This window comes from Aspergillus steynii, assembly GCF_002849105.1.
Source record: "Aspergillus steynii IBT 23096 chromosome Unknown P170scaffold_11, whole genome shotgun sequence".
NCBI classification, from domain to species: Eukaryota; Fungi; Ascomycota; class Eurotiomycetes; order Eurotiales; family Aspergillaceae; genus Aspergillus; species Aspergillus steynii.
The window spans coordinates 672,066-695,737 of NW_020194408.1; the positions used below are offsets into that span (position 1 = coordinate 672,066).

The 23,672-nt window shown below is 52.8% G+C and overlaps 8 protein-coding genes across 8 annotated transcripts; 3 read left to right on the plus strand and 5 right to left on the minus strand.

Moving 5' to 3' along the window:
• Positions 1-327: 327 nt before the first annotated feature.
• P170DRAFT_419134 (isocitrate lyase/PEP mutase family protein) lies at positions 328-1,769 on the minus strand. The gene is made up of 3 exons (XM_024847264.1): positions 1,378-1,769; positions 1,178-1,325; positions 328-1,126 (listed from the first exon to the last, which is right to left on the minus strand). The coding sequence occupies exons 1-3, from the start codon at positions 1,618-1,620 to the stop codon at positions 504-506; spliced, it is 1,014 nt and encodes a 337-aa protein (XP_024698561.1). The 5' UTR covers positions 1,621-1,769; the 3' UTR covers positions 328-503.
• A 6,044-nt stretch (positions 1,770-7,813) lies between these two features.
• On the plus strand, positions 7,814-8,698 carry P170DRAFT_451327 (YoaK family protein; the record flags this gene model as incomplete). Its single annotated transcript, XM_024851177.1, has 3 exons — positions 7,814-7,949; positions 8,014-8,043; positions 8,097-8,698. The coding sequence occupies 3 exons, from the start codon at positions 7,814-7,816 to the stop codon at positions 8,696-8,698; spliced, it is 768 nt and encodes a 255-aa protein (XP_024698562.1).
• Positions 8,699-8,804: 106 nt separating this feature from the next.
• On the minus strand, positions 8,805-9,964 carry P170DRAFT_514523 (uncharacterized protein). Its single transcript, XM_024855213.1, has 2 exons — positions 9,730-9,964; positions 8,805-9,535 (listed from the first exon to the last, which is right to left on the minus strand). Exons 1-2 carry the CDS (start codon positions 9,916-9,918, stop codon positions 8,837-8,839), a joined length of 888 nt encoding a protein of 295 aa, XP_024698563.1. The 5' UTR covers positions 9,919-9,964; the 3' UTR covers positions 8,805-8,836.
• Positions 9,965-10,354: 390 nt separating this feature from the next.
• Positions 10,355-12,053, minus strand: P170DRAFT_394772 (FAD-binding oxidoreductase). The gene is made up of 3 exons (XM_024846069.1): positions 11,838-12,053; positions 10,597-11,755; positions 10,355-10,539 (listed from the first exon to the last, which is right to left on the minus strand). Exons 1-3 carry the CDS (start codon positions 11,964-11,966, stop codon positions 10,427-10,429), a joined length of 1,401 nt encoding a protein of 466 aa, XP_024698564.1. The 5' UTR covers positions 11,967-12,053; the 3' UTR covers positions 10,355-10,426.
• Positions 12,054-12,890: 837 nt separating this feature from the next.
• Positions 12,891-13,570, plus strand: P170DRAFT_468924 (putative dUTP diphosphatase Dut). The gene has a single exon (XM_024852576.1). The coding sequence runs from the start codon at positions 12,957-12,959 to the stop codon at positions 13,536-13,538; it is 582 nt and encodes a 193-aa protein (XP_024698565.1). The 5' UTR covers positions 12,891-12,956; the 3' UTR covers positions 13,539-13,570.
• A 624-nt stretch (positions 13,571-14,194) lies between these two features.
• P170DRAFT_394775 (isopenicillin N synthase family dioxygenase) lies at positions 14,195-15,696 on the minus strand. Its single transcript, XM_024846070.1, has 5 exons — positions 15,336-15,696; positions 15,169-15,249; positions 14,715-15,101; positions 14,482-14,661; positions 14,195-14,434 (listed from the first exon to the last, which is right to left on the minus strand). The coding sequence occupies exons 1-5, from the start codon at positions 15,627-15,629 to the stop codon at positions 14,330-14,332; spliced, it is 1,047 nt and encodes a 348-aa protein (XP_024698566.1). The 5' UTR covers positions 15,630-15,696; the 3' UTR covers positions 14,195-14,329.
• A 632-nt stretch (positions 15,697-16,328) lies between these two features.
• On the plus strand, positions 16,329-18,080 carry P170DRAFT_459736 (pectate lyase family protein). Its single transcript, XM_024851886.1, has 5 exons — positions 16,329-16,794; positions 16,842-17,068; positions 17,129-17,214; positions 17,265-17,350; positions 17,419-18,080. Exons 1-5 carry the CDS (start codon positions 16,690-16,692, stop codon positions 17,884-17,886), a joined length of 972 nt encoding a protein of 323 aa, XP_024698567.1. The 5' UTR covers positions 16,329-16,689; the 3' UTR covers positions 17,887-18,080.
• Positions 18,081-19,277: 1,197 nt separating this feature from the next.
• P170DRAFT_394782 (FAD-dependent oxidoreductase) lies at positions 19,278-21,343 on the minus strand. Its single transcript, XM_024846071.1, has 2 exons — positions 20,062-21,343; positions 19,278-20,000 (listed from the first exon to the last, which is right to left on the minus strand). Exons 1-2 carry the CDS (start codon positions 21,133-21,135, stop codon positions 19,629-19,631), a joined length of 1,446 nt encoding a protein of 481 aa, XP_024698568.1. The 5' UTR covers positions 21,136-21,343; the 3' UTR covers positions 19,278-19,628.
• Positions 21,344-23,672: the final 2,329 nt, after the last annotated feature.

The window sequence follows — 23,672 nt, forward strand, 5'->3', positions numbered from 1 at the left end:
ATCCAACAAGCAGCGACCAAAGTGTCCATCCAGAAAAAGAGGGATAATCCCTTTACCCACAAAACAGCCAAACCGAGGTCCAGACCTTCACCCAAAGTCCCAAGAGCGGAGAAGGAAAACCGAAAAAGTAATGCGCTAACGCAGTGTCTGCGGAAATGAAAACGAACCAGGTTAATGAGACATTATTAGGCAAGAGCCGATGCAGACTAATTTCGGACCGACAGGGATGCAAGCCAATGAAGCGTCGCAGTTAATTTATTTTCTGCGCTCACAGCCACAATCTCCTGCAGGGTTTAACTCAGGGAGTGGAGGAAAGTAAAACGAGTTCTCATTTCTGGTTCAATCTGTGAAGTAATATCTAGGCGGGGGAATGGGGAGTGCAGTAGGGACGTAGTAGTATAGGAAATTGGAAATGAGATGCACCGAAAGAAAGAAAACAAGCAGGCAGAGGCAAAAGAAAAGAAAAAGAGACAGCAATATATGAAAACAAAACCAGCAATCAACTAAACCCCATTCTTAAACCCACTTCCACCAGCATCCGTATCAATGCGAACCGAATCCATCAACCCACAAACCTCGAAGATCTTCTTCGGCCCCAGTCCGTCCGGAATGCCCGTGATCCCGTCGGTCTTCAGACGCTCCAACGCCCCCTTAATGCCCAGGTAGGCCGGAGCTAACGAAGCAAACGAGAAGATCATAATGCGGAAGCCCATCTGCTGGGCTTCCTTGGTGGTGATGACCGGCCCCGCGCCGTTCTCCACCATGTTCAGCAGCAGCGGCCACGGCGCGAGATCCTGCACCGCCTGTCGGGCTTGTTCCTTGGACGTGAATCCCTCCAGGAGACCCACGTCGGCGCCCAGGTCGCGCGCCGCCTTGAGACGCTTGATGCACTCGTCGTAGCCGTGCTGCTGCAGCGCGTCGGTGCGTGCAATCAGGACAATGTCCGAGTGCAGGCGGTCCTTGGTCAACTTGGCGGCGCGGATACGGGTCAGGTATTCTTCGATGTCGACGACGCGCTTGCCAGCCAGGTGGCCGCATCGCTTGTTCTGGATCTGGTCTTCGATGTGGAACCCGGCGACGCCGGCGGAGATGTATTGCTGGACGGACTTGGAGACCATCAAGGGGCCTTGGATTGTCAGATGTGCTGGGATGAGAGGAAGAAGGGGAATGGACATACCGCCATAGCCAGTGTCCATGTCTGCAATCAGGGGAGGACCGTAGGGATCCAAGTTGGCAATCATCTCGGCATTGGTGCGCATGTCATACAGCTGAGCCAGACCGAGATCTGCCATGCCGAGTCTAGAAGCCGTGGTTCCGGCGCCGGTCTTGAGGAGTCAACATCATGCCGCTGGATGGAACTAGATGAGATGTACTCACCATGTAGAGAGCCTTGAAGCCAACTTCCATGGCAACCCGAGCCGACAGGCCGTCGTACACACCAGGACACACGATCAATTCGTTGGTATCCCGCAGCTGACGGCGCAGCTTGGATGCGCCGGCCAGCATGTGCAGCGAGACAGTAGGCTCTTGACGGGTGCCATTGACCTCGTAAAAGCCATCCTTTTCGACAGTTATGGTAATGGCCATGCTGGAGTTGGAGGAGGAATCTTCAACCTTCATTGTGATAGATGCAACTGAAACCCAAAGAGATTGAGGAATGATGGTATGAGAGGAGATGTTGAGAGGATGAGAATGATACTGAAAATCAAACGGACTGAAGGATCCTTCGTCCGGTTTATATACCCCAGATTTCCCTACTCCCCATATCCTTCAGGTCATCTCCCTGGTCCTTCTCCTTCTCCCCTCGGGGGAAATTCCATCCGTCAGTGTGACTGACAAGGTCATCCCCTCCCTCTCCACCCCCAGACTGCGACGCGATGCTATGCCAGGTATCTCATACCCCTCCCTCCATGGCAACGAAATGCAACTCAAGTGCTTGGCTGAGGCAACAATCCGGGTCAATAGCCGATGACGATCATTGTCCCCTCCATGAGAAACACACTTAGCAGCGCATTGACAGACGAATAGAAAGCGCCAAGGCATTTTCCAGGACGCGTATACTCGCTCGATGTCTAGAACTCCCCGGAGGCCGGAGGGCCCGAACAGAATCAGTCACAAGAGTCTGGACCAAACCCATGTAGAGAGGGGAGGAGGGGGCGCCACAGACGAAGCAGAGGGAGACTGATACCAACCCCGTCACCTCCCAAGAGTACTCGCTGGATATAGATCTTGGCGAAAGATAAGCAGTCAGCCACAGCACGGTAGGAACTTGCTCCGAGAGGAGCGAGCCCGCTTTCACTTTCGGATAGTCCGCCTGAATAGGCGAACCTTGATCCGGACCGGATCCATCGCGATGAAGCACGCCAAGGACATTGGCAATAGCTCGGTGGGCAGATGAGTGGACGAGAGCAGAAATACGAGCGGGAGATGGGCTCGATTGTAGGGCTCGACGCATGTCAGATGTCCGGAGGCACATGTTCGGCGGTTTTGCGTGCGTCCCTCCATCTCTTGATTTGCTTGAGATGACGCAGGCCGTCTCCCTTTCTTGGCTTCATTCTTTTGCCAATCGTCAGTGACCGGAGGACCTCATTTGCGGATCTGATCTGCAGAGCTTCGTCGCCAAGATTCGCTCGGAGAGTTTCCTTTTCTCTTCGTCCTTTTCTCTTCGTCGCACTGCTGAAGATTAGCCAAATGGGGGACATGCAGGGTGATCTACTCGAGTTAGTGCGAGTGATCGTGTCCTTTTCGTCGGTGGCAATCCGCCGAATTCGGCAGCGCCAGCCTGAATGGGTTTTTGTTTTTCTTTCTCCCCGACTCGAGGCGTGGCACATGCTGATCAGGGGTGGGAGGAGACCGCGGTGTCACCCTCAATTGCCTCCTCTCGTCGCCTAGAGTATTGAGTTTGGACAAGAGATGGGGCGCGCAATGTCGACCAGCAGACGGCATGGCGGCCATTCCTTCGTACGACCTCAGCAACAGTAAGCCCGCCGAGTTACACAACCCATACTTGGATGACAACATACACATCCAAGAATATAGACATGGACATATTCACGCACTCCCTCACGAAAATCACGACATTCCCCTCCTCCCCATCATTTCCCACGGGGTAACGCAACTCCTCTCCGCTGGCCTCCTCCCAAGGTGCAGGAGCCAAGCAGCTTGGCATCGTGAACCCGACTCTCGGCATCACAGCGATCGCTCTTCTCCCCTCCTTTGTTGCCACGGGTCGGTCCGTAAGCCAGTCGTGGATATTAATTAGTCCAATACGGTGTCTCGCAAGCGATTCGTACCAGACAGTACCGGTTTGTTGGCCGTGCGTCTGTCTCGGACCGAGTTTAGTCTAACTCTGGATTTGATACTAAGGGCTTGGGAGTGGAGGCTGGCGCGTATATCTGACACACCTCGATTGAGAAGTGAATTACCGGCGAATTTCGTCTAATACGGAGGGATTTTTAGGGACGTGATTGGGTTAAGATAGGTAAGTGGTCAGACTGTGTGGACATGGCTGGCTGGCCTAGGAGTGGTTGCTTTACGGTTAGATGCTATGGACATTATGGTCGTTTGGCCAATATTGTTCGATTAGTCGCCCATGTGTCGTGGTTCATCGATTTATCTGTGATATTGTTGTGATTTCTCATCAATTCCCATCCGAAGTGTCAATACAGTAGGACTGGTACTTTGTTAGTCACTTCATCCATGAAGAATGCTTGGCGATTCTTTTACTTAATCGTCTGATTAAATGCGTTATTTTGGCTACAGGAATTATTCCTGGTAGATTGTTCCACTTGACAAAAAGTGACTAAGTAAATAAATTATCCCTGTGATATCAATTAAAGCCGGTCTTTAATCAAAGCCGATACTACTTTCCTCAGCGGCCCCGTACTTCTTACCTCATGGCATATTTACGGTAACTAGAAGCTACCAGCGCTTATTCCAAGATCTTTACAGCAAAATCCGGTTACCGAGAGGCAAAGCTGACATTATTTCATCCTATCAGTCGAGTCAATATTCTCTGAGCGCCCCTGCGCATTAGATATCGGTAATTATTTGCAAATCCAATCGATCGATCAGAACCTGCATAAACTACATCTATTGGACACAGATAGTCACTTAGCGAGTCGAAGAAATCAAGAATAATACACTGTTGAATTTTGACCTGTTTCGGGGATCGACGCCTCCGATTAACGGCTTCGGGGGTTCCATGTGTCCGCATGTCCGCGGCCATTTCTTGCCCTAGCTGCGTATCTAGCGTATCAGGGTCCCTCGGATTCCGAAACTAATTTCTATTGTACTTTCCCGATCGCCGTTTCATTTTCTACATTGTATGCCTTTTTCAATACTATCATTCAGACGAGTGTTGAGGATTCGAGGCCATTTTCGCATATATCTTAACGATGTACGGCTAACACTGTCTCATCTGGCCGCTGTCCGCGGAGATTCTGGACATGAAACTAGAGGGAATATTAATCACTTAGAACACGAAGAAATTAAGCGTCACGGAATCTGCAATGTAATGTCATGTCAGCATAAGGTTCCGTACTACAAGGAATGTCTGCCGTAACGATTGCATTGCCGTATCCGTATTCTTTCATCCATCACGCATCATATCCACGATTTACCACGTTGGCATGCGCATTTACCGAAGAAAAGCTGTATATACCCAAAGAATATTATCTAGATTGACCAGGCTAGCTAGAACAGCAGGATAGACCCCATTACCGCTGAAATAAAACCACAAAACCGTTTTAATACCACACCACAAGCCAACATCCATGCTCCTGCGCCGAGCCTCAACCTGCACATGCACATCGCTCAGGCCGATGACCCTTCGGAGACACTGACGTCCACCAATCTGCTTCATTCCACACTACATCTCGCATCGAGCGCGCCTATGCATGTTGGGGTGACAAAGCCGTTGCGTTGATTAGGGCTAGATGGGTGTCTTCACTCTCACCGGATCGTCAGTCCTCTTGGCGAGAATGTTTCCTGGACGCCTGAGAATGAGATGGGTGTTATCATCGAGGATTGTCTCAAGTGTATCTGGTCATTTCTTGTCCTAGGCAGAAGTCTTGGACGGATAGACAGGGAGGGTAGGGGCCAAGAGGAGGGAGCGCCGCGAAGAATGCGTAAGTCTGACGAAATAACGCCTCCTCCAGACCCCCCCCTACACAGCTGCTAATCAACACATTCATTAGGCAAAGCAACAGCCACATCACAAACCTCCGACTTGGCCACATCCCTCTCGAAACTCCATCCAAGACCAGTCTAGTCTTGGCCACCGCCCAGACACCGGAAATACCCTGCCTAAAATGCACGCCCAGCCGACGCTCTCCGTCTGCTTATCCGATCTGCAAGAATCGATAAACAAGAGCAATACCAAGACCGAAACCAAAACCAAGACCTCGATCCCCCCCTCCCTCTCTCCCTCCCCTCCCCTCCTCTATCATCTATCTCCAGCGCCAAGAAGGAACCCATTCCGAAATCTCCATCGCGGGAGCGCCCAGCCCGAGCAAGCGAGGAACGGTCACCCGTGCTCGATTCTGCGCGCAACACACCCGATTCGTCGCCCGCAGTCGGATTGCAGATATCCTCTCCAAGAGGTGGTATTGCGTGCCTTGGCTCCTTGGGTGTTTGTTTCGCGTGCGATGATTTTCCGGATCGTCGCGTGCTTTGCTTACGGCGTGGAAGGAGGGAAGAGGGGCTGGCGAGAGGAGAGGTCTGAAGATCAGTACGCCTACGCCTACGCCTAAATTCTGTTCTGGTCCGGATGTATAGAGCGATGTGACAGTGGGAGCACTGTCTTCCGTCGTGATATTGATTGGACTAAGGGTGATATTGAGCGGGATGCCGGATAAAGGTAGTATTGATTACATAGTTCCTAGTACTTACGCAGGACGAAAGCGGCAGGACTAGGTGCATTAATCAGTGATTGATAATGCATTCTGCTGGTAGGTATTATGGTTATCAATGCAGTAATCTCTGCTGAGGACTGAGGAGACAAGTGGAGCTGCTGTGGCGAGTGCAGTCCGTCCCCGAAGTGGATTCCCGGGATCATCTCAACCTGAAACCGAGCACTTAGCACTTCCCTTCCGGTCTGGAGGGGTCCGATTCGAGTAATCTCGTAATGCCTCCACTCGATGACATCCGGATTCATTCGAACTAGACACTGACCCGGCCTGCGCACTCCACTGACTGACGAAAGACCACACCCCGTGGGGGACCCCTCTCTGCCAACTGCCAAAGGTCCCACGGGTAAATGGACTTGCATAGTTAGTCATGCTCTGTTCTGCAGACAGCTCGGGAGAAGCACCGAGATTCGGACCGCGGAGACCAACGGGTGTCGATCATAGAGCCACTAGTTCTGGGTGTCTGGGCATTCTCGTCCGAGATGTCCAGCCCATGGCCCGGCGGTCTCCACGCCACGAAATCCATATCGAAGACAAAGTGATTGGCCTATACAAATCGCTCAGCACTCACATGTCGAGTCGCAAGCTCGATCACGCAGCTGAGCACCAAGACTCACTCACTTACTCACTCGTCAGGATCTCTCTCCACCACCGGACGGACAGGGCGCTCCGCCGAGACCACTACGAAGCCAAGACGATGATTATTGCCCCCGACGTAATCATACGTGGTTGTGAAACGCAGGCCGACTGGGCAATTATCTTACGCCGAGAGGTTCAGTCAAGGAACATGTTTCTCCCAATGCCCTGCTGAGGACTCTTGGTTGTGTCATCCGAGAAGATCTGAGGAACGCAGACGGTCCACAACTGCAGCCTTGCCAGGCAGAATCGTAAGATGCTTGGATTTGTGGAGTTGTGTTCGTGCCTAGTAGGGCTGGAGCTGAAGAGTGTTGGCATTACATACTGGACTGGTGAAAAGTACGGTCGATTTCTCGATGATGGTATGTGATGAGGGATGGATTAGGCGGGTTTGAAACCATAGTCGATGTCAGCTTTACTGGTCCTCTTTAGTTAGGATCGAGGGATCGATAGGGTTGTTGCTGGCTGTGGCTGGCTGGCTGAGAGAGCCAATTGGGATCAGGTCGAGATTGAGGAATGTCCATGTCCAGTGCTACCGTGGTAATTATTGCCTATAGAAATTAGTGCGATACTTTCATCTGACACTTCTGTGTCCAATCAGCGCGAAACGATGCTATCGCTATCGGTGGCACATCCCTTACTTACAGCCACAGATGACAACCTCACCCACACCGAAAAGGGTGACCATAAGCGCCGTGAAGAAACAATAATAATATTAAAAAAAGAAAGAAAGGAAGGAAAGAAAACTAACGAATAAAACACAAGGATCCTCCCACAGCAATTCTATGGCAACAGAAACCGAGCCAAACCAAGGCCCCGCCGACCCCTGCAATACTCAACAAATTATTGATATCCGCCGGAGATGACCAAATCCCTCTGCTGATATCCACCGCCAAGAGGGCCTGCAGAAACAAGAGAAATAGCGCAGATTCCGGTGTCGGGCATCGTGTGCAAGCGATGAGATGAGATCCCCGGCGAGTTTCCGTTAGTGTCACTCTCGGCGGGACGGAGGTGGTATTGCGTGTCTTGGCTTTCTTGGAGCGGTGCCTATTGGCCTGTGGGATTTTGTTTTGCTCGTTGGCGTGCGATTGGTGAGTTAAAGGGATCGACGCTGAGGGGTTAAATTGGGACGTTTGGCTGTTTGGTCTGGGTGTTTTTATGCCCAGGTCGATGGGTATACTTTGCTTCCCCTCTCTTTCAACTTTTTCGGATTCGTTTTGATCTTTACTTTTCGTCCAGGTGAGGTTTAAGGTCCCTGTGCTTGAGACATGTCCGATGCGTCGTATCCCAGAAAGAATCGTCTGTCGACGTTTCTGCGCGCCGATGTCCAGCCCAAGTATACGGACTGGCTGCTGCTGGCCTGCTGCTTCACGTCAGGGATAGTGGACAGCACGATATACAATGGTCTGTTATCCTGCTCTCAGCCACCTGTTCCTAATCAAGATGATAAGATACTAACCAGCACCAGCATACAACACCTTCGTCTCCATGCAAACCGGTCCGTCCCCACCCATCTCCCATCCATTCACCTCTCACTGACGAACCACACAGGAAACACAATCTTCGTCGGGCTGGGCGCCTCAAACCAAAACCCGCGTCCATACGGCTGGGCGCGCTCCCTGACCTCCATCGGGTGCTTCATCCTAGGCTCATTCATCTTCGCGCGCCTCAACCGCCTCCTGGGCCCCAAGAAGCGCGGCACCCTGATCCTCTCGTTCCTGCTGCAAGTGGCCATGCTGATCCTGACGGCCGCGCTGGTCACGGGCGGCGCGATCGCAGGCATCCCCGAGAACCCGTACTCGACCAGCGAGGCGGAGACCGAGTGGACGCAGGAAGTACCCATCGTGCTGCTGAGCATTCAGTCGGCGGGACAGATCGTGGCAAGTCGTGCGTTGGGGTTCAATGAGATCCCCACCGTCGTGATTACGAGTCTCTTGTGTGATCTGATGTCTGATCCGAAGCTGTTTCTGCTACGGAATGAGAAACGGGATCGCAGGGTCATGGCGTTTGTGTTGACGATGGTGGGCGCGATTGCGGGCGGTTGGATCACCAAAGGCACGGGCGATATCTACGCGGCGTTGTGGATTGCAGCCGGGATTAAGTTGGGGATTGCGGCGGCTTGGGTGTTTTGGGGTGTAGAGTTGGCTGCTTGATTGTGCTTGTTCTGTTTCTGTGTTTATTTCAAGACTCTTTGCCCTTGTGGCTGTTATATCTGCTCTAGATAGCTTGCTTATATACCCTTCTCCCACCCATTAAACCCCCCTTCCTTACACTAAACCAAGATAAAAAGCTCAAGCAACCCAAATATTATCCTCCGCATAATCAAACCCAACCCACGAATCCTCAAAATACCTCTCCAGCACCACATCCCGATACCCCATATCATCAACACAATAATCGCCCCCAGACGGGGCAATATGCGAACAATGCATATCGGGCCGATACCCAACCATATGCTTATGCACCTCTCTACACAGCAACGTATCCCGTCCCAGCTCAAACGGCTGCCCGAACCGCGTCTCCTCCGTTAGATACTGCACGCACTGCTCGTGGCTCTCATAGTGCTCGTAATCGCCGCAGTACTTCATGCTCTGCGCGCAGATACTATCCGCGACAATCCCCGCGATCTTCGCCTGGGTTTCTGCCTCGGATGTTGTGTTGAAGTTCTTCGCGGCCACGGTGAGCAAAGTCGAGACGTAGTAGTCGAACCAGCGGAAGGTGGCGTCGTATTGGGCGATTTTGCCGTCCGGGTTGAATTCGATCCAGGTATCGATAACCAGCGGGAGGAGGACGTTGAAGGTGGTCACGTTGAAGGTCAGCACGGTGGTGGCCGCCGCGAGGTTCTGGTTTCCGGCGAATTGCGTCACGGTGTAGTTTATCGGCACGCCGGTGAGGCTGATGGTGTCGGGCTGCGCGAACAGTCCGAAGATGTATTCGTTGTTGAGCTCGCGGCCGTCGAAGGTTCGGGTGATGTCGACGCGGCCTTGGATCTGTTTCATTCATTTGCGTTAGCTTTTGTTTTTGTTGTGGTTAGGGTTGGTTGGTGGTGGTCGGTTGGGGATAGTGAGAGGGGAGGTAGGGCTGGGGGTTGTGTCATATCAAGGGATGGATGATGTGCAGGTATAGCTGCGAGTTTCCGTAGATGCAGGTTCCCTATGCATCCTGCTTGACCAGAGGAACGTACATCTTCAGCAAACACCGACTCATCCGTCGCGTTGATCTGCTTCAAGTTCGCCGGATACAAGAACTGATCCCAGAAGTTATGTTCCATCTTCCAGAGCTCGTCGAACGAGAACTCATGGCGCTGAGCCCCAACCAGGGATAAGAGTCCCCAGCAGGTACATGCCAGGAGAGAGAGAGTATGCCTCGCCATATTCAAAAAAATAAACTCGCGATCAAACCCAGGAAGTTAATCTGCGAGATAAGACTTCAGGACAGTACCCAGTACCCAGTACCAGTGCCCTTATTTATACGCCGTCAGCCTCACCATCTCATTACCAAATCGGATCTCGTGGCTCAGCTCGCGGATTCATGTGGTATCCCTTGCAGGGAGATCCTGGCCCGATGGGGTCGGCTCTCGTATAGCTGTGTCGATCATGGCCCGTTCGCATTCCGCTGACTGCATTCCAGTCAGACGAGTTGGAATCCAGCCTGACTGGTCTGTTATTGATTCCGGATCCATTGGATCACTGAATGTGACTGGTCGGGTCGGGTGAGCTGTCCATCCCCGAGGTGGATTATTGGATTCAGATCCTAGCTGCCAACGTTGGGCTGACTTGCCCTGGTGGTTCAGTACAGGTGATCAGTTTGTTCAGCTACGGGTACTTATAATCTTATATACATAAATAGTGCCGACACCACCCTCCGAGACTAGTCCCAGCTTAGACAATGGGGTGCATCTTGTTAAACACGTTCCCGGGGTCATATCGCTTCTTGACCTCCCTCAGCCGGTCCAGGTTCTGGCCGTAGATGTTATTCACGACGGCATCGCCGGCTATTCCAGTCAGCATTGCATCATTCAACAATCAGGGGGTGGGGGCGGGAAACTCACGCTCCGCATAGTTAATATACTGCGGGACATCCTCATCGTCCTTCCCGGCGCCATGCACCCTCTCAAACTCCCCCTTAAACGACGCCTGGATCTCGCGCGCCCAGGCCCGATGCGTCCCATCCATGTCCGTCCCTGACCACCGCAGATTCAACAGCCCGTTCTGCGTCGCGCTGCGGTTCGCAAACGCCGTCGCGTCCAGCGGCACACTGCACGTCTTGCGCATGTCATACCACTCGAGCAGCAGCGCGGGGACGAGGTCCGGGAAGGCGGCGTTCTTCGCGTTGAGGTCGTCGAGGACGGAGCGCAGGAAGGTCGCGTCCAGCGGGGTCTGGAAGAACAGGCCCTTGAAGGTCTTGCGGTCGCCGTAGGTGGCCATGGGGTTTTGGAGGGAGTTCAGCTGCGAGTATGGGATCATGGAGACCATGTTGGCGACGGGAGAGAGGGAGAGGAGGTCTGCGAATCGCGCCTCGCCTTCGCTCTGGCTGCCGTTGTAGAAGACCAGCGTGTTCACCATCAGGCTGGGTGCGCCTGGCGGCTGGGCTAGAATGCACATCACGCCGGCCTTGGGGTCCGGGTTTTCGAGCTGCTTGTTGAGGGCGGCGATGACGGGCTCGAGTTTGTCGGGTCCGAATGAGAGAATGCCCGAGTAAACGGGGTTCGTCTGGACATAGGCCTGGAAGGTGAAGTCGACGACGACGCCGAAGTTGTAGCCGGCGCCGCGGAGGGCCCAGAAGAGGTCCTGGTGGGAGGCAGCGTCGGCTACGACGATCTCACCACTAGGCAGGACGACGGTGGCGGCGAGGAGGTTGTCGATGGTGAGGCCGTACATACCGCTGAGCCAGCCGTAGCCACCGCCGAGGGTGAGGCCGCCGACGCCGGTATGGTTGACGGTTCCGCCGACGGCGGCGAGGCCGTGCTCAGCGGCTTTCTCGTCGACGTCTTTCCACACGGCGCCGCCTTGGACGGTCAGGGTCTTGGAGTCCTCGTGCACGGTGACATGGTTCATGCGCGAGAGGTCGATGACCAGACCGCCTTCGCTGGAGCTGGTGCCGGAGACGGAGTGGCCGCCGCCTTTGACGGCGAAGTCGACGGTGTGTTCTTGGGCCCAGAGGAGGGCAGTGCGGACGTCAGCGGTCTCGGTGGGTTGGATGACGACGCCCTGGGTTTGGTTAGATCAGACGTACATGCATGCAGATGTATTAGGTGTATGGGTGTATGGGTGTATGGATGAGCGGACTTACCGCCTGCTTAACACCCGTGTCGGACCATCGGCGCAGACTCTCCTGGTAGCCGGGGTCTGAGGGCGTGAAGATGGTAGAGGAGGTGAGAGAGTTGCGGAGAGCTTGCAGGGCTGCGTCGGGAATGGCCATGTTGTATGATGCAGGGCAGATACTGAGAGCAGGGATGAGGAGGGGTAGTCAGGAGGTGAAGATCGGATCTGCGGGGTCTTGTTGATCCTTAGTGTGGCAGTTAGCGAGATCCACTTGTGTCATATGGTCGTCTTTCGTGTCTTGAGGACTCGAAGAAGACTCGACAACCAAGGAGAAAGCTCGTATTGACTCGCAGAGACTTTGGGTCTGAAGCTCTGGATTTCCCAATTGGGGGCCACGTGCGCCGGCGGATGGTGAACTTCTTTAATATCCTACTTTCCACAAGTTGGAAGCATCGATTAGTTAGCGAGTGTACCGAGGCAAAAGAAAAGAGAAAAGGAAACGCAAAGAGCATAAGTAGCACCTTGACTCGCGGTCGTTCCTCATGCGGTCGGCCTCCGAAAGTGCTCTCGGAAGTCCGAACAGGACGAGTAAGATCTCAAATCAAGAGCTCAACTCAAAGAAAAACAAATAATTGAGTCTAATCCTGAGCAATTGGTCACGATAGAAACTTAATTCGCCATTCGAGAACCCAAAAGGTAAAATACTGAGAACTTACCCCGTATTCCGGTGCTCTGTAGCGCCACAGGGCAATACCTGGCACTAATGTATATTCTGGCAGTCTGACATGCACCTGTCTCCTCGTAGCAACCCTTGAACTACCTACAGTTTAACTCTGCATGAACTTTAGTCGGAATATATATCTTCAAATTACTTACTAGAGTAGACTAACAAATCAAATGCATGTTCACTAAACATCTAAACCAAAGGAATTGAAGGATCTGAGATCGTCAGCACTAACCATAACCAATTCGCCGACGGAGCATCCTATCACGCCTTCAATTCCTCCGAACCAACAAGCGGTCAATCCTCAGTAATCCTAGATTTCTACATTTTACCTGGTTTATTTCCCTCTTCTTCATACTCTTGAACAGTTTCTACAAAATCTACCCCCCCTAACCCCTTCTCTGGAGTGATTGTCTAATCACCATGATCCTCCCCGGTCGCACGCTCCACACCCGCTCCATCATCCAAAACCTCAAATCACCCACCCTCCAAGTCCAACCCTGCGGCGTAGACCTCTCCCTCAAACGCGTCCTCCGCTTCACTTCCCCGGGAACCGTCGACTTCGATAACACAAACCGACAGACCGCTTCGACAGTCGAGATTCCCTTTTCGGAACCCTCCAATCCCAGAAACACCAACCCCAACACCGCCCCTACAGCTACAGCTACCTCTACACCCAAAAACCCCATCAACAACCCCGAAAGCAAAACCCTCCACCTCGCCTCAGGAACCTACCTCATCGAATTCAACGAAACCGTGACCGTCCCGCTCGACGTGATGGGCCAGATCTTCGTGCGCAGCTCGCTGTTCCGCTCCGGCGTGGCAGTCCACGCGGGCGTCATGGACGCAGGGTACTCCGGGGCCGTGGGCGCGTTGATGCAGGTGTCTAATGAGCACGGGGTGAGGGTGTCAAGGGATGCGAGGCTGGCGCAGATGGTTTTTCATTCTTTGACTGAGAGGACAGAGGGGTATAACGGGGTTTATCAGGGGGCGAGGGGGGTTTGATTCTTATGGATGGAATAGAAATGGGTTGAGGATGGAGGAAGAAGGATCTATATGTAAAAGTGGTAATGTCGTGAGATACTCTGTACTACTAGGCAGTGGGAGTAAACAGCAGGTGTACTCCGAGTAAAAAGAATCTAGAATCCTCCGTAATCAAGTCCATGCAAGGAGTACCGTTAGCGCATCGCTTGCGGCAGAACTCCGGAGACTTACTGCCTTACCCTGCGTCTGACCGGACTCCAGCTCTTCGTACTCCGTATTAGTTACTGAAAAAGCACCGTTATATGAACAAGCTCCCAGGACTCTTGGCTGCGGAGCTTCCAAGTTAGAGCCGACTCCGCAGAACCAAGGAGAGCTTCTAGAGGTTGTAGTTGTAACTAGGCTACAGACTGGAACGTTAAAGTACCCATAAGATTAAGAACAGAATCAATCATATGACAGCGCAAAAATAGACACCCAAGACTCCATGGTTTGCCAGTTCTGGGCGTTAATCTGCCGAAGGATGAAAGGATGAAACAATTCCAGCGTTCGTGCTTACCCGATCCGGTAGGTGGATATCGTGGCTTGACTCCGTTATTCTTATTAATGTGCGCGAGGATCCACTCATTTGATGTTTGGACTACTCCGTACGATGAATGGAATATTTATGCCTTGTGCTTGTTCTTTCAAACCATGGTTTAGCTATTGAGATGTTGTAGCTATCTGCATATCAAGCACTGTGGTTATAGAATCAGTCGTAGAAAAGGTCAGCTACAAACCCACCATCGGAGACAGTCATATCGTTAGTCATAGCCTCATTGTAGTATCTCCGTGGAATACCGCTGGTATAATTCTGGATACCATTTCTGTCCCACATCCGGGTGGCTGAGGATGCGGTTCCGCAGGTATGCTTCGCCAAACTACGACCATTAGCGCGTAATCGAGCATCGCAACAACGTAAACTCACGCAAGAGTACAACGGCGACAGGAACTCGCTGGGCACGTCGACAGCCCTCTTCTTCCGATCATCACTCGCCGGGATGCGCTCGACAATATGTTTGGCGGATTCCTTCAACTCCGCCAGCGTGAGATCCATCCGCACGCCCAGGAAGAACGGAATACTGTATCTTGTTGTGTTCACCGGAGCCTAGGTAAGATCAGTCAGAACTAATCGATCCAGCTACGAAGACCGAGGTATACCATCACGCGGTGCGTCGTGGCCGTGCAGATGCCTCCCGTGATGGCTTCGAATCCCTGCTGGATGTTCACCACCAGGCTACCTTTGATGGGCGGGGCATCGATCCATTCGCCCTTCTTGTTGAGCACCTGTAGCCCACCGGTGTCGTCCTGCGACAGGAAGGTAAACAGTCCGGTGGAGTCCTTGTGTGGTCCAACGCCTTGGGATCCTGGCGCGGCGGGAGGATACTTGATGAATTTCAACCGGTCCATGTTGCCCTTGAAGGACTCAAAGGTTGTCAGAGGCAGCGAGAGGCATTCTGACACGGCGCGCATGAACCGCCGCGACAACGAGGCCGATTCGCGGATGTATTCTTCGACGAGGTCTTTGGCGCCCGGGTGGTCGGGGTACTAGACATCCATCTGGCTTAGAGGGTGGCTACATTGCACTGATGCCGAGACGTAGAATGAGACACACCTGGCTGTCCCCTTCGAGCCTCTGCCAGAATGGGTCCTGAGGGGTCCACCGCTTCATGCCGGGGGTTCCGAAATCATATTGCTGGAGTATAGTCAGTTCATGCACCTGGGCAGCTGCCGACCTGCCGATAGATGGAAAAACATAATTGGGATGTGCGCTGTACATACCTCCCGCCAGTCCGTCTTGGATGCGGTCGTCTCGGCCCCCAGACGAGTATATCCCACGAACGAGGGCGAGTTGAGCATGTTGCATCGCTCCTTGACCTTGTCGGGGAGATCGAACAGCTCGGGTAATTGGGCATGGGCGCGCCGAATGAGATCTTCCAGGCCGTGGTTGGTCAGGTAGAGGAATCCGACCTGGAAGATGGCGTCGCGTAATTGCGCGAGAGCATGCGGTTTAGTGCCAGGGTCCTGCAGCCGCTGCCAATCGACGACGGGGATGGCGGAAAAGTCCCGGTCCATGATGGTATGCACCCCGTGAAATTGCAGGGAGATGATTGTAGGAAATTCCCAGGAGGACCGTTTCTTGTCGGCGGGGTTGGAGGATGAAGCGAGGCCAATCAGTCGGGCGGATTATGGCCTCATCGTCAGGCATCCTCTTACTCATCTCGTCTTACTCATCGGTCAGTGATCACCCCCTGACCGCTCAAGCCCTAAGCAAACCGTTTTTCTTGTCCGCTCCTTATAGGGATGAATGCGAATATCATGGTTCGACGCTGGTCTGCCCAGATGTTTCTCAATAGCGGACTTGGCTCTTGGCAGCTCTTGTCAATATCCACTGCGGATGACGCCTCAGGAACCGGCATCCGAAAACCCCCAGGCTTGGACTCTTGGACGCTGCCGGCATTTCTGTGACAATTCTTCCGTCGTCCGTGTCGCATTAGGACTTGCATGACCACAATCGCATCATGGATGAGCAAAATCAACCCAAATCACCCATTTCATCCTGCATAGACGCCGTGATATCCCCTCGCCCAGCTAGGCAGGCTAATCAAACCCCCGTTCTTGGCACGCCGTCCTGAAACGCACCAGTCATTTGTGGAAGTTCTCCGTGTCTCAATTAGACTATAGCTCGATCTCCTGCTAAGCCACGCCCCGACTAGTCGACCTTCTGCAGTCGGCACTGCTGTTCTGGGCACCACGACTCATGCTTGCCGGAGAATTGTCTCCTGTTCCTGTCCGCTTTGAGACTCGTGTGACGCCGATCCCATGAATCCGTCCACCTATGGATGTGGACCGCGCGTCTGGGCACTTTATCGACTGTGGACCTAGCTATAGTTCTCATCCATGGCGACAAGAGAATTACGGAGTATGTCCATGGCATTCGAGACGAGGACAGTCGCAGTCAGCGCCAGTATAAGTACCCTGGGATCTCTGCTCGTTCTGGTCTGATTTTTTTCGTTCTCCAGCAAGTTCTCTCCTGTCATTCTTTCCCTACTTCCTCACCTTTCTACCTTCATTCTTACATTTTCCTTTTATCTTTATCTTCCAAGCTTGATTCTGCGAATCAACTACAATCACAATGGTCAACTTCAAGCAGATCCTTGCGGTTGCCGCCGCCCTGTCTGGACAGGCTCTGGCTGCCCCTACCCCCACCACCAACGTGAAGCGTGCTTCCGCTGACGACGTGAGCTCTCTTTGACTCTACCACCTCTATCCATACTGACTGAAAAGGTTGCCTTCGGCTACGCCAGCCAGAACGGCGGCACCACCGGTGGTGCCGGCGGTACTACCACCACCGTCTCCTCGTACGCTGCTTTCAGCTCCGCCGTCCAGGGCAACGACGCCAAGATCGTCTACGTCGACGGCAACATCAAGGAGAACGCCAAGCAGATCAAGATCGGCTCCAACACCTCCATCATCGGAAAGGACGCCAACGCCATCCTCGAGGGATTCGGAGTGTACGTTTGACTCGTCCAGGCCTATAATCGATTGGATATGGAAAGCTAATCGTTGCACAGTATCGTCAAGGAGGAGAGCAACGTCATCATCCGTAACCTGGGTGTCAAGAAGGTCCTTGCTGAGAACGGCGATGCCATTGCCGTCAGTATGTATACCCACACTCCGAACCAAACCAAGCAGATCTAACAAACACAGACAAGGGAACCAACGTCTGGATCGACCACGTCGACGTCTCCTCCGACATGGACAACGGCAAGGACTACTACGACGGTCTGATTGACGTACGTCTCCCCTTCATCCCCTCCAAACCACTCCTCTCCAACCTATTGCCCATACTAACATCCTCCAGCTGACCCACGCCGCCGACTTCATCACCGTCTCCAACTCCTTCATCCACGACCACTACAAGGCCTCGCTGATCGGCCACTCCAACTCCAACGAGGACGAAGACAAGGGCCACCTCCGCATCACCTACGCCAACAACTACTGGTTCAACATCAACTCGCGCGCTCCCTCCTTCCGCTTCGGCACCGGCCACATCTACAACAGCTACTACGAGAACGCCTCCGACGGCATCAACACCCGTCTCGGCGCCCAGCTCCTCGTCGAGAGCAACCAGTTCGTCGGCTCCAAGAAGCCCCTCTACAGCGTCGACGACGATGGATACGCCGTCTCCAACGACAACGACTTCGGTGATGGCGAGAACGCCGCCCCCAAGGGTACCCTCACCTCCGTTCCCTACGAGTACAGCCTCGTTGGCTCCGGAAAGGTCAAGGCTGCTGTTGTCGGCACCGCTGGCCAGACTCTTACTTTCTAAGAATGTGCGGGCGGTTGCATTGTGGTTTCGCTTAGTTAAGTGAGATTGTGATGCTGCTTATGCTGTGCTGGTGGGTGCGGGGTTTTAGCTGAACACGAGGTGGATGCTAGTGTTGATTCTTTGTATATCTTCTTATGCGCGGGTCGTCGCTATCTTTTTATGTGGCTTGCCTATAGTCTTAATATAGTCAAGTTATTCCTTGCTCATTCTATTTCCGACTATCGAACTGAGTCTTACGTAGTATGTCAAGTATTCAGGTCTCTGATCCGAACAATGTGAATCAGGGATTTCATATCATCGATTCATTTCCCGCGATGCCTGACAATATCTCTGATATTCAACAAGCATTCATCCGTACTTCGTGTATCCTGAAATAACTAGACCTCAAGCGTCGTTTCGTCTTAACCATTCTCCCATCTCTCCCTCATCCTCTCAATGGTCCTCCAACTGAGTAGTGTCACGCCGAGTCTCCGACATCTTAGCTTCTAAACGCAAGCACTCAGCGCAGAATCCGAATCACACAGGACCGTAAAATTCGACGTCAACCATGAAGGTCTCTTCACCAACTATAAAGTCTCCTAATAACCTTTCCAAGCTCCTCATATCATCATCTCAAATCCCCACACCGCGGTAAGAAGTTCAACTCCCAACAAACTCCATCCACAAATCCAGAGAAATAACGGCTAGATTTCTCAGGCCGCGTCTATCCATTGCACCGAATATGATGAAACCCAGCATGAGCGCTCATACATAGCCTCGCGACGCCGGGCAATAGACGTCAGACGTCAGACATCAGACAGCAGTCATTATCGGATCATGAAAAGCTGCATTGCGGAAGCCACGGATGAGCAAGCACCTCCCGGCCACAAAACTCCTTCTCCTGTAGATAATAACTAGTAGAGTGTTGAGTACGCTTTTGATGATGAACCGAGTTTGTCTTGCTAATGGGCGCGGAGATCCTGTGACCTTTTCTTTTCTTTTTTGAGGAAAATAAATGGAAGATTTAGTGAGCTGAGCTGGTGATTTCATTTAGAATATAATCCGTTTCTGTCAACTGTGTAAATGTACAGAATGTCAGGGTATAGCAAAAGCAAACGTGCGTGGTGTGGTGCGTATAGCTTCATTACTTCCAAACTATGTAATCAATCATCATCAAATCTGCGGCCTTAGGTACTAACCACCCACCCGTGAAAATAGGTAGCCAACTTCGCAACGACAGTCTCAGCATAGATGATGAACTGTACATACCTCATAATTCGAATACAGGACGTGTGGAGAGTAGGTCCTTGATCAGAACTATAATTTCCAAAGTACAGCATAACACGCATAGCACAATATAATATAATATAGTATTGTAAACAAGGAGATATCCATCTAATACAATTTCAAAACGCTATCGTAATCTCGTAAACTGATCGATTCCAACCAAATCCAGTCCATCCAATCTTCCCTGTCCGACCGACCGACCCTCCTGACCGACCGACCAGTCCAGACTTGAAACTCCATACACCAGCAGAAGCAGTCCTCAATCCGAATCAATCCACACCATCACAGTAGAGAAGCCAGCAAGCGAAAGTCAAAAGCGACAGAATAACAGAACCGATAACCCGAACCCGAACCCCGACCCAGCCAAGCCCAATCCAGTCCAGCCGCAACCCCGGAAGAAAGAGAAACCCATGAAAGCAAGCAAGCCAACCAATAACCCGATGAGGGATACGAATCACCAGGAGCAGACAGTGTGACTACCTACACCTCGCAACCGAAAACTCCTTCTCATACGAATACGACGAGCTGGAACTCTGCTCCTCGACCGGCATGGGGATGCTAATTTTCGTAGCGTCGAACTCCCACGCGGCCTCGCGCGCCTCTTTCGAATTCTTGAGGTAGAACGGCAGCGTCCACTCCTTGAGCCGGCCCTCCAGGAAACTCATGTCCCGGTGTTTCTCCCACATGCGGCGCGAGGACTTGAATGCTGTGTTGACGGTTTCGCGGCGCAGGTCCTCGTAAGCTCTGAAGGCGGCGGAGAGGGGCTCGTGCCGGTGTTTGGCGAGGATGCGCGAGAAGAGGATCGCGTCGTCGAGGGCGTAGGCGGCGGATTCGTCGCGAGGGGGCATCTATTTTCTTGGTTAGTTTTTGCGGTGGGGGTGGGGTTTGTTTGGGGAGAGAGGGGCTTACGGCGTGAGCGGCATCGCCGAGGAGCATGACTCGGTCTGTGTGCCATTTTGAGCCGGGCTTTACCTGGTAGACAGGGTAGAGCATCCAGTCGGCGGATTTGCTGGCCATTTCACGGATGCAAGGGACGGCGGACTTTCCGAAGCGGTGCTTCATCTCGTCGCGCAGAGCGCGTTTGATGGCGGTTTGCTTGCGGATGTCCTGGCCAGGTTCGAGACGGTAGTGGGCCAGGAGGTCCTCGTTGACCTGGACGATGGCGGCCAGGAAGATCTGCTCATGCTCGCGGTCACAGTAGCTGGTGATGAGGGAGCCGTGGCGGGAGATGTTCATGGCGGTGGAGCGGAAGTGGATAGGGGCGTTGACGCTCTCGGTGTCGATGACGCTCTGCACGAAGGAGATGCCCGTGTACTCGGACGTCGAGGCCGGGTCGATCCACTGCTGGCGGGTGGCGGAATGCACGCCGTCGCAGCCGAGCACGAGGTCGGCCGTGGCGGAGGAGCCGTCGGAGAAGTGCAGGGTAGCCTTGTCTTCGGACTCCTCGCCGCGGACGAGCTTCTTGCCGAAGACGACGTTGACGTTCTTCGTGCGTTCCACCATGGCCAGCATGGCGACGGACAGGATGATCCGCATCACTCGTCGTCCTTTGTATCCGCCGAACCCGTTCCCGCCGTGGTCGATGAAATCGATGGATCCGAGTTGTCGGCCGGATCGGCTGGAGAAGATCTCAATGGCGTCGACATCCGAGCCGCCCTCTGCGCCGAGTCGGTCCAGCTCGGCCAGCACGCCGAGCTGGTCGAGATGTCGTTGTGCTACCGGCGTCAGGTTGATGGCGCCGCCGGAGGTGGAGAGGATATCGTGACGTTCGAAGATGGTGATCTGGAGGTCGGGGACGAAGGGGGTCAATTCCTTCGAGAGGGAGAGGGCACAGGCAATGCCGGCAATACCGGCGCCGACGATGACGATATTGCGAGGGGCCATGATCGAGGTGAGGGATCGCTCGCATTCGGTAGGGAAGTCGTACCAGTCCTTGCCCGACTGAGGGGGGATCTCGGCGACGTTCATCTCAACGGCGGACATGATTCGATGTCGTTAGAATCGTATTCGAGACTCCAACTGGCCATCAATGGGGAAAACGAAGCGGTGATATAATCGAATTGGGGCCAGACGAGGGGTGGAAAAAGTCGAAGGGTTCATGAGCATAAATCCTTCGCGGCACCAAGCCGGCACAGGCCATTCTTAATATGATATATTGGAGAGTAAAAAAAAAAAAAAAAAAAAAAAAAAAGATAGGAGGGGTCCCAGAAAAAGAAACAAGAGAAAAAAAATAATTAGCGATTTTTACAAAAAACAAAAAACGATTTTCCCCAAAGAGGCAATAAAATGTCTTGCCCGTTCATCCTTCTCGTCAAATCAGCATATTCGGCCGGAATGGGGAGTGTTCGGAAGTATCGAAGCACGATCGTTGGACAAAATCCTTTTTTTTTTCTGCAGGCACCCACTCTATTACTCCTGGGTCAGTCAATAACGTCGAGAATATGCCGTCACAACGCCGTGCCGGAACTCCACCGAGCCTTCCGACTCGACCTGTCATAGGCGGGACGGGGGGACACCCAAGCTGTCAGTCCGTTCTGGTTGTCCGAACTCTGGAGCTGCCCTTCGACTCCGTAGTAGAATCCATAAAAATTAAAAGCCGTTGGCGCGCCGGCTCGGCACCCAGGAGACTAAGGGGAGATAGATCGGATGCCCCGGTGTTCAAGGTTTTGGACAGAGTTCGTCGGCTACATGTCAATTTGCCTTTTGGGGGTGCTGTTTTTTTCTTCTTTGTTCCCGGCGATGCGGAAGAAAAATTGAACGAACTCCCAGGTGGCGCTGCAGACATCAGAAGACTGCAGGCAGATTCTTCATCGGTTGATTAGGGTTATTGGCCGCCAGGGGTGGTGACTGGTCCAAACCCTACGCTAGATGGGCTTGGTGCTGCTAGGTACGTTGTTAGACCAATTAGTTGCTTAAGTCTGTTGCCCCGAGGCTGGCTAGTAGTGTGTGCGCTCGGTAGGATGCAAGTTAGCCACGACTCGGAGGCACAGAAATTCGAAAGGATAAGGCAGCCAAATGAAAAATGGAAAAAGCAATAAACATTTCCCTGTTTTTGAGACTCGCTCCTCCTCATCTTACCACTTCTGGAACATCCTCCGGAATCGGCTTTCAAGCGAGATTATTTTAGTCTGGCTAGTATCACTCCCTGGTGCTGCTCCTGATTCTGGAAAGCACGGATATTAATTGCTGGAGCTATGGCGATTGTTCAACGTAATGCACTCCACTGTTCGAACGGACAACTTACCCCGTAGTACTAGAAAACCGACCGTTGTTGGCAGTGGACACAGCGAGAATGCCTAACGCTACTCCGTATACTCCGTATGCCTGGATCCAAATAGAACATGGAGATAGTCAAGAGTCCGTGGAAAGGATACGTCATGTGCCACCGTGCAGGCCGAGACGATCGAGCATTCTCTCGATGGTCGATTCCAGCCCGTCATCCACTTCGATCCATGGTCCATGAAGAGTCACAAAGGCCGAGAAGTCCAACTCCACGACCGGGATTTTAGGTTTTCGGGTAAAGAAATCCTTTCCCTGCGATACTGTCTCAGCGTGAAAACTCACCAGAAAAATTAATCAAAAAAGCCAGGGAAAACAAGGACAAGAAATCCACTCCCTCGGAAGGATTTGCCTCGCGTACGGAGGTGCCACAAAAACAATCTAGATAGCTTTCTCCCTTCGTTCTCGGAGATCCGCTCAATCCACCGCTTCCCGTCCGAAACCAGACTATTGACGACCGGAGGAGTCGTTGCTCTCGTCGATCGCATACCAAGCAATATATTGGTCGAGCAACGGTCGGTAGAGCAGTTAGCACGCGCTGAGAAACCTTCCGATTGGCGCGTGTCGATGCATCGTCCACATGGGAGGATTAACTTCCCCCCTTAACCTACCGTAGTATTTTCTCGATGTTGAATTATGATAGTCCTATTATGATATTCTCCCCAGGTCGGGAGCGATCCCGGCGGCCTAGTGTTTTCACTTGAGCATTCTCAGGAGTTTAGCGCTCGGACGCGAGTACGACAGACGTGTCGAATAAACCCGTTGATCTTGGAAATCTGAATTGTTTGATTTTGTGTGCCTCTGTCTCGGACTCCGATAAAGTTGTGATGTATGGACTCCGTTCCGCTCGGCGACTCGGGATCTGAATGGAAGGATGGAACTTGCCCAGATGGACCTGTACCACTGCCATGGCCTCCTCCGTAGCTAGTGCCGCGTGATTGGAAACATCCGAATGCGAGAGGATTCCTGCGGAGGTCCGTTCCCTCGGCTCCATAAACCAACCACTCCAGCGACAGGCTGTCTGTTTGATACTCAAAGAGGAGTTCGGTCACCAGTGCCATGGTCAAACTTGATGCAGTATGCACGCTACAGGATGCACTCCGTACGCTCAAAGGCGCAGAAGGCGACCATGCCAAGGTTTCACACTAGTCGCATCCCCTCTCCGCTAAGCAGGGAGTTGATTGTCGAACTGACGAGCCATAATCTCGGCGTCCTGCAATAAGACACGGGTCCTAATTGGC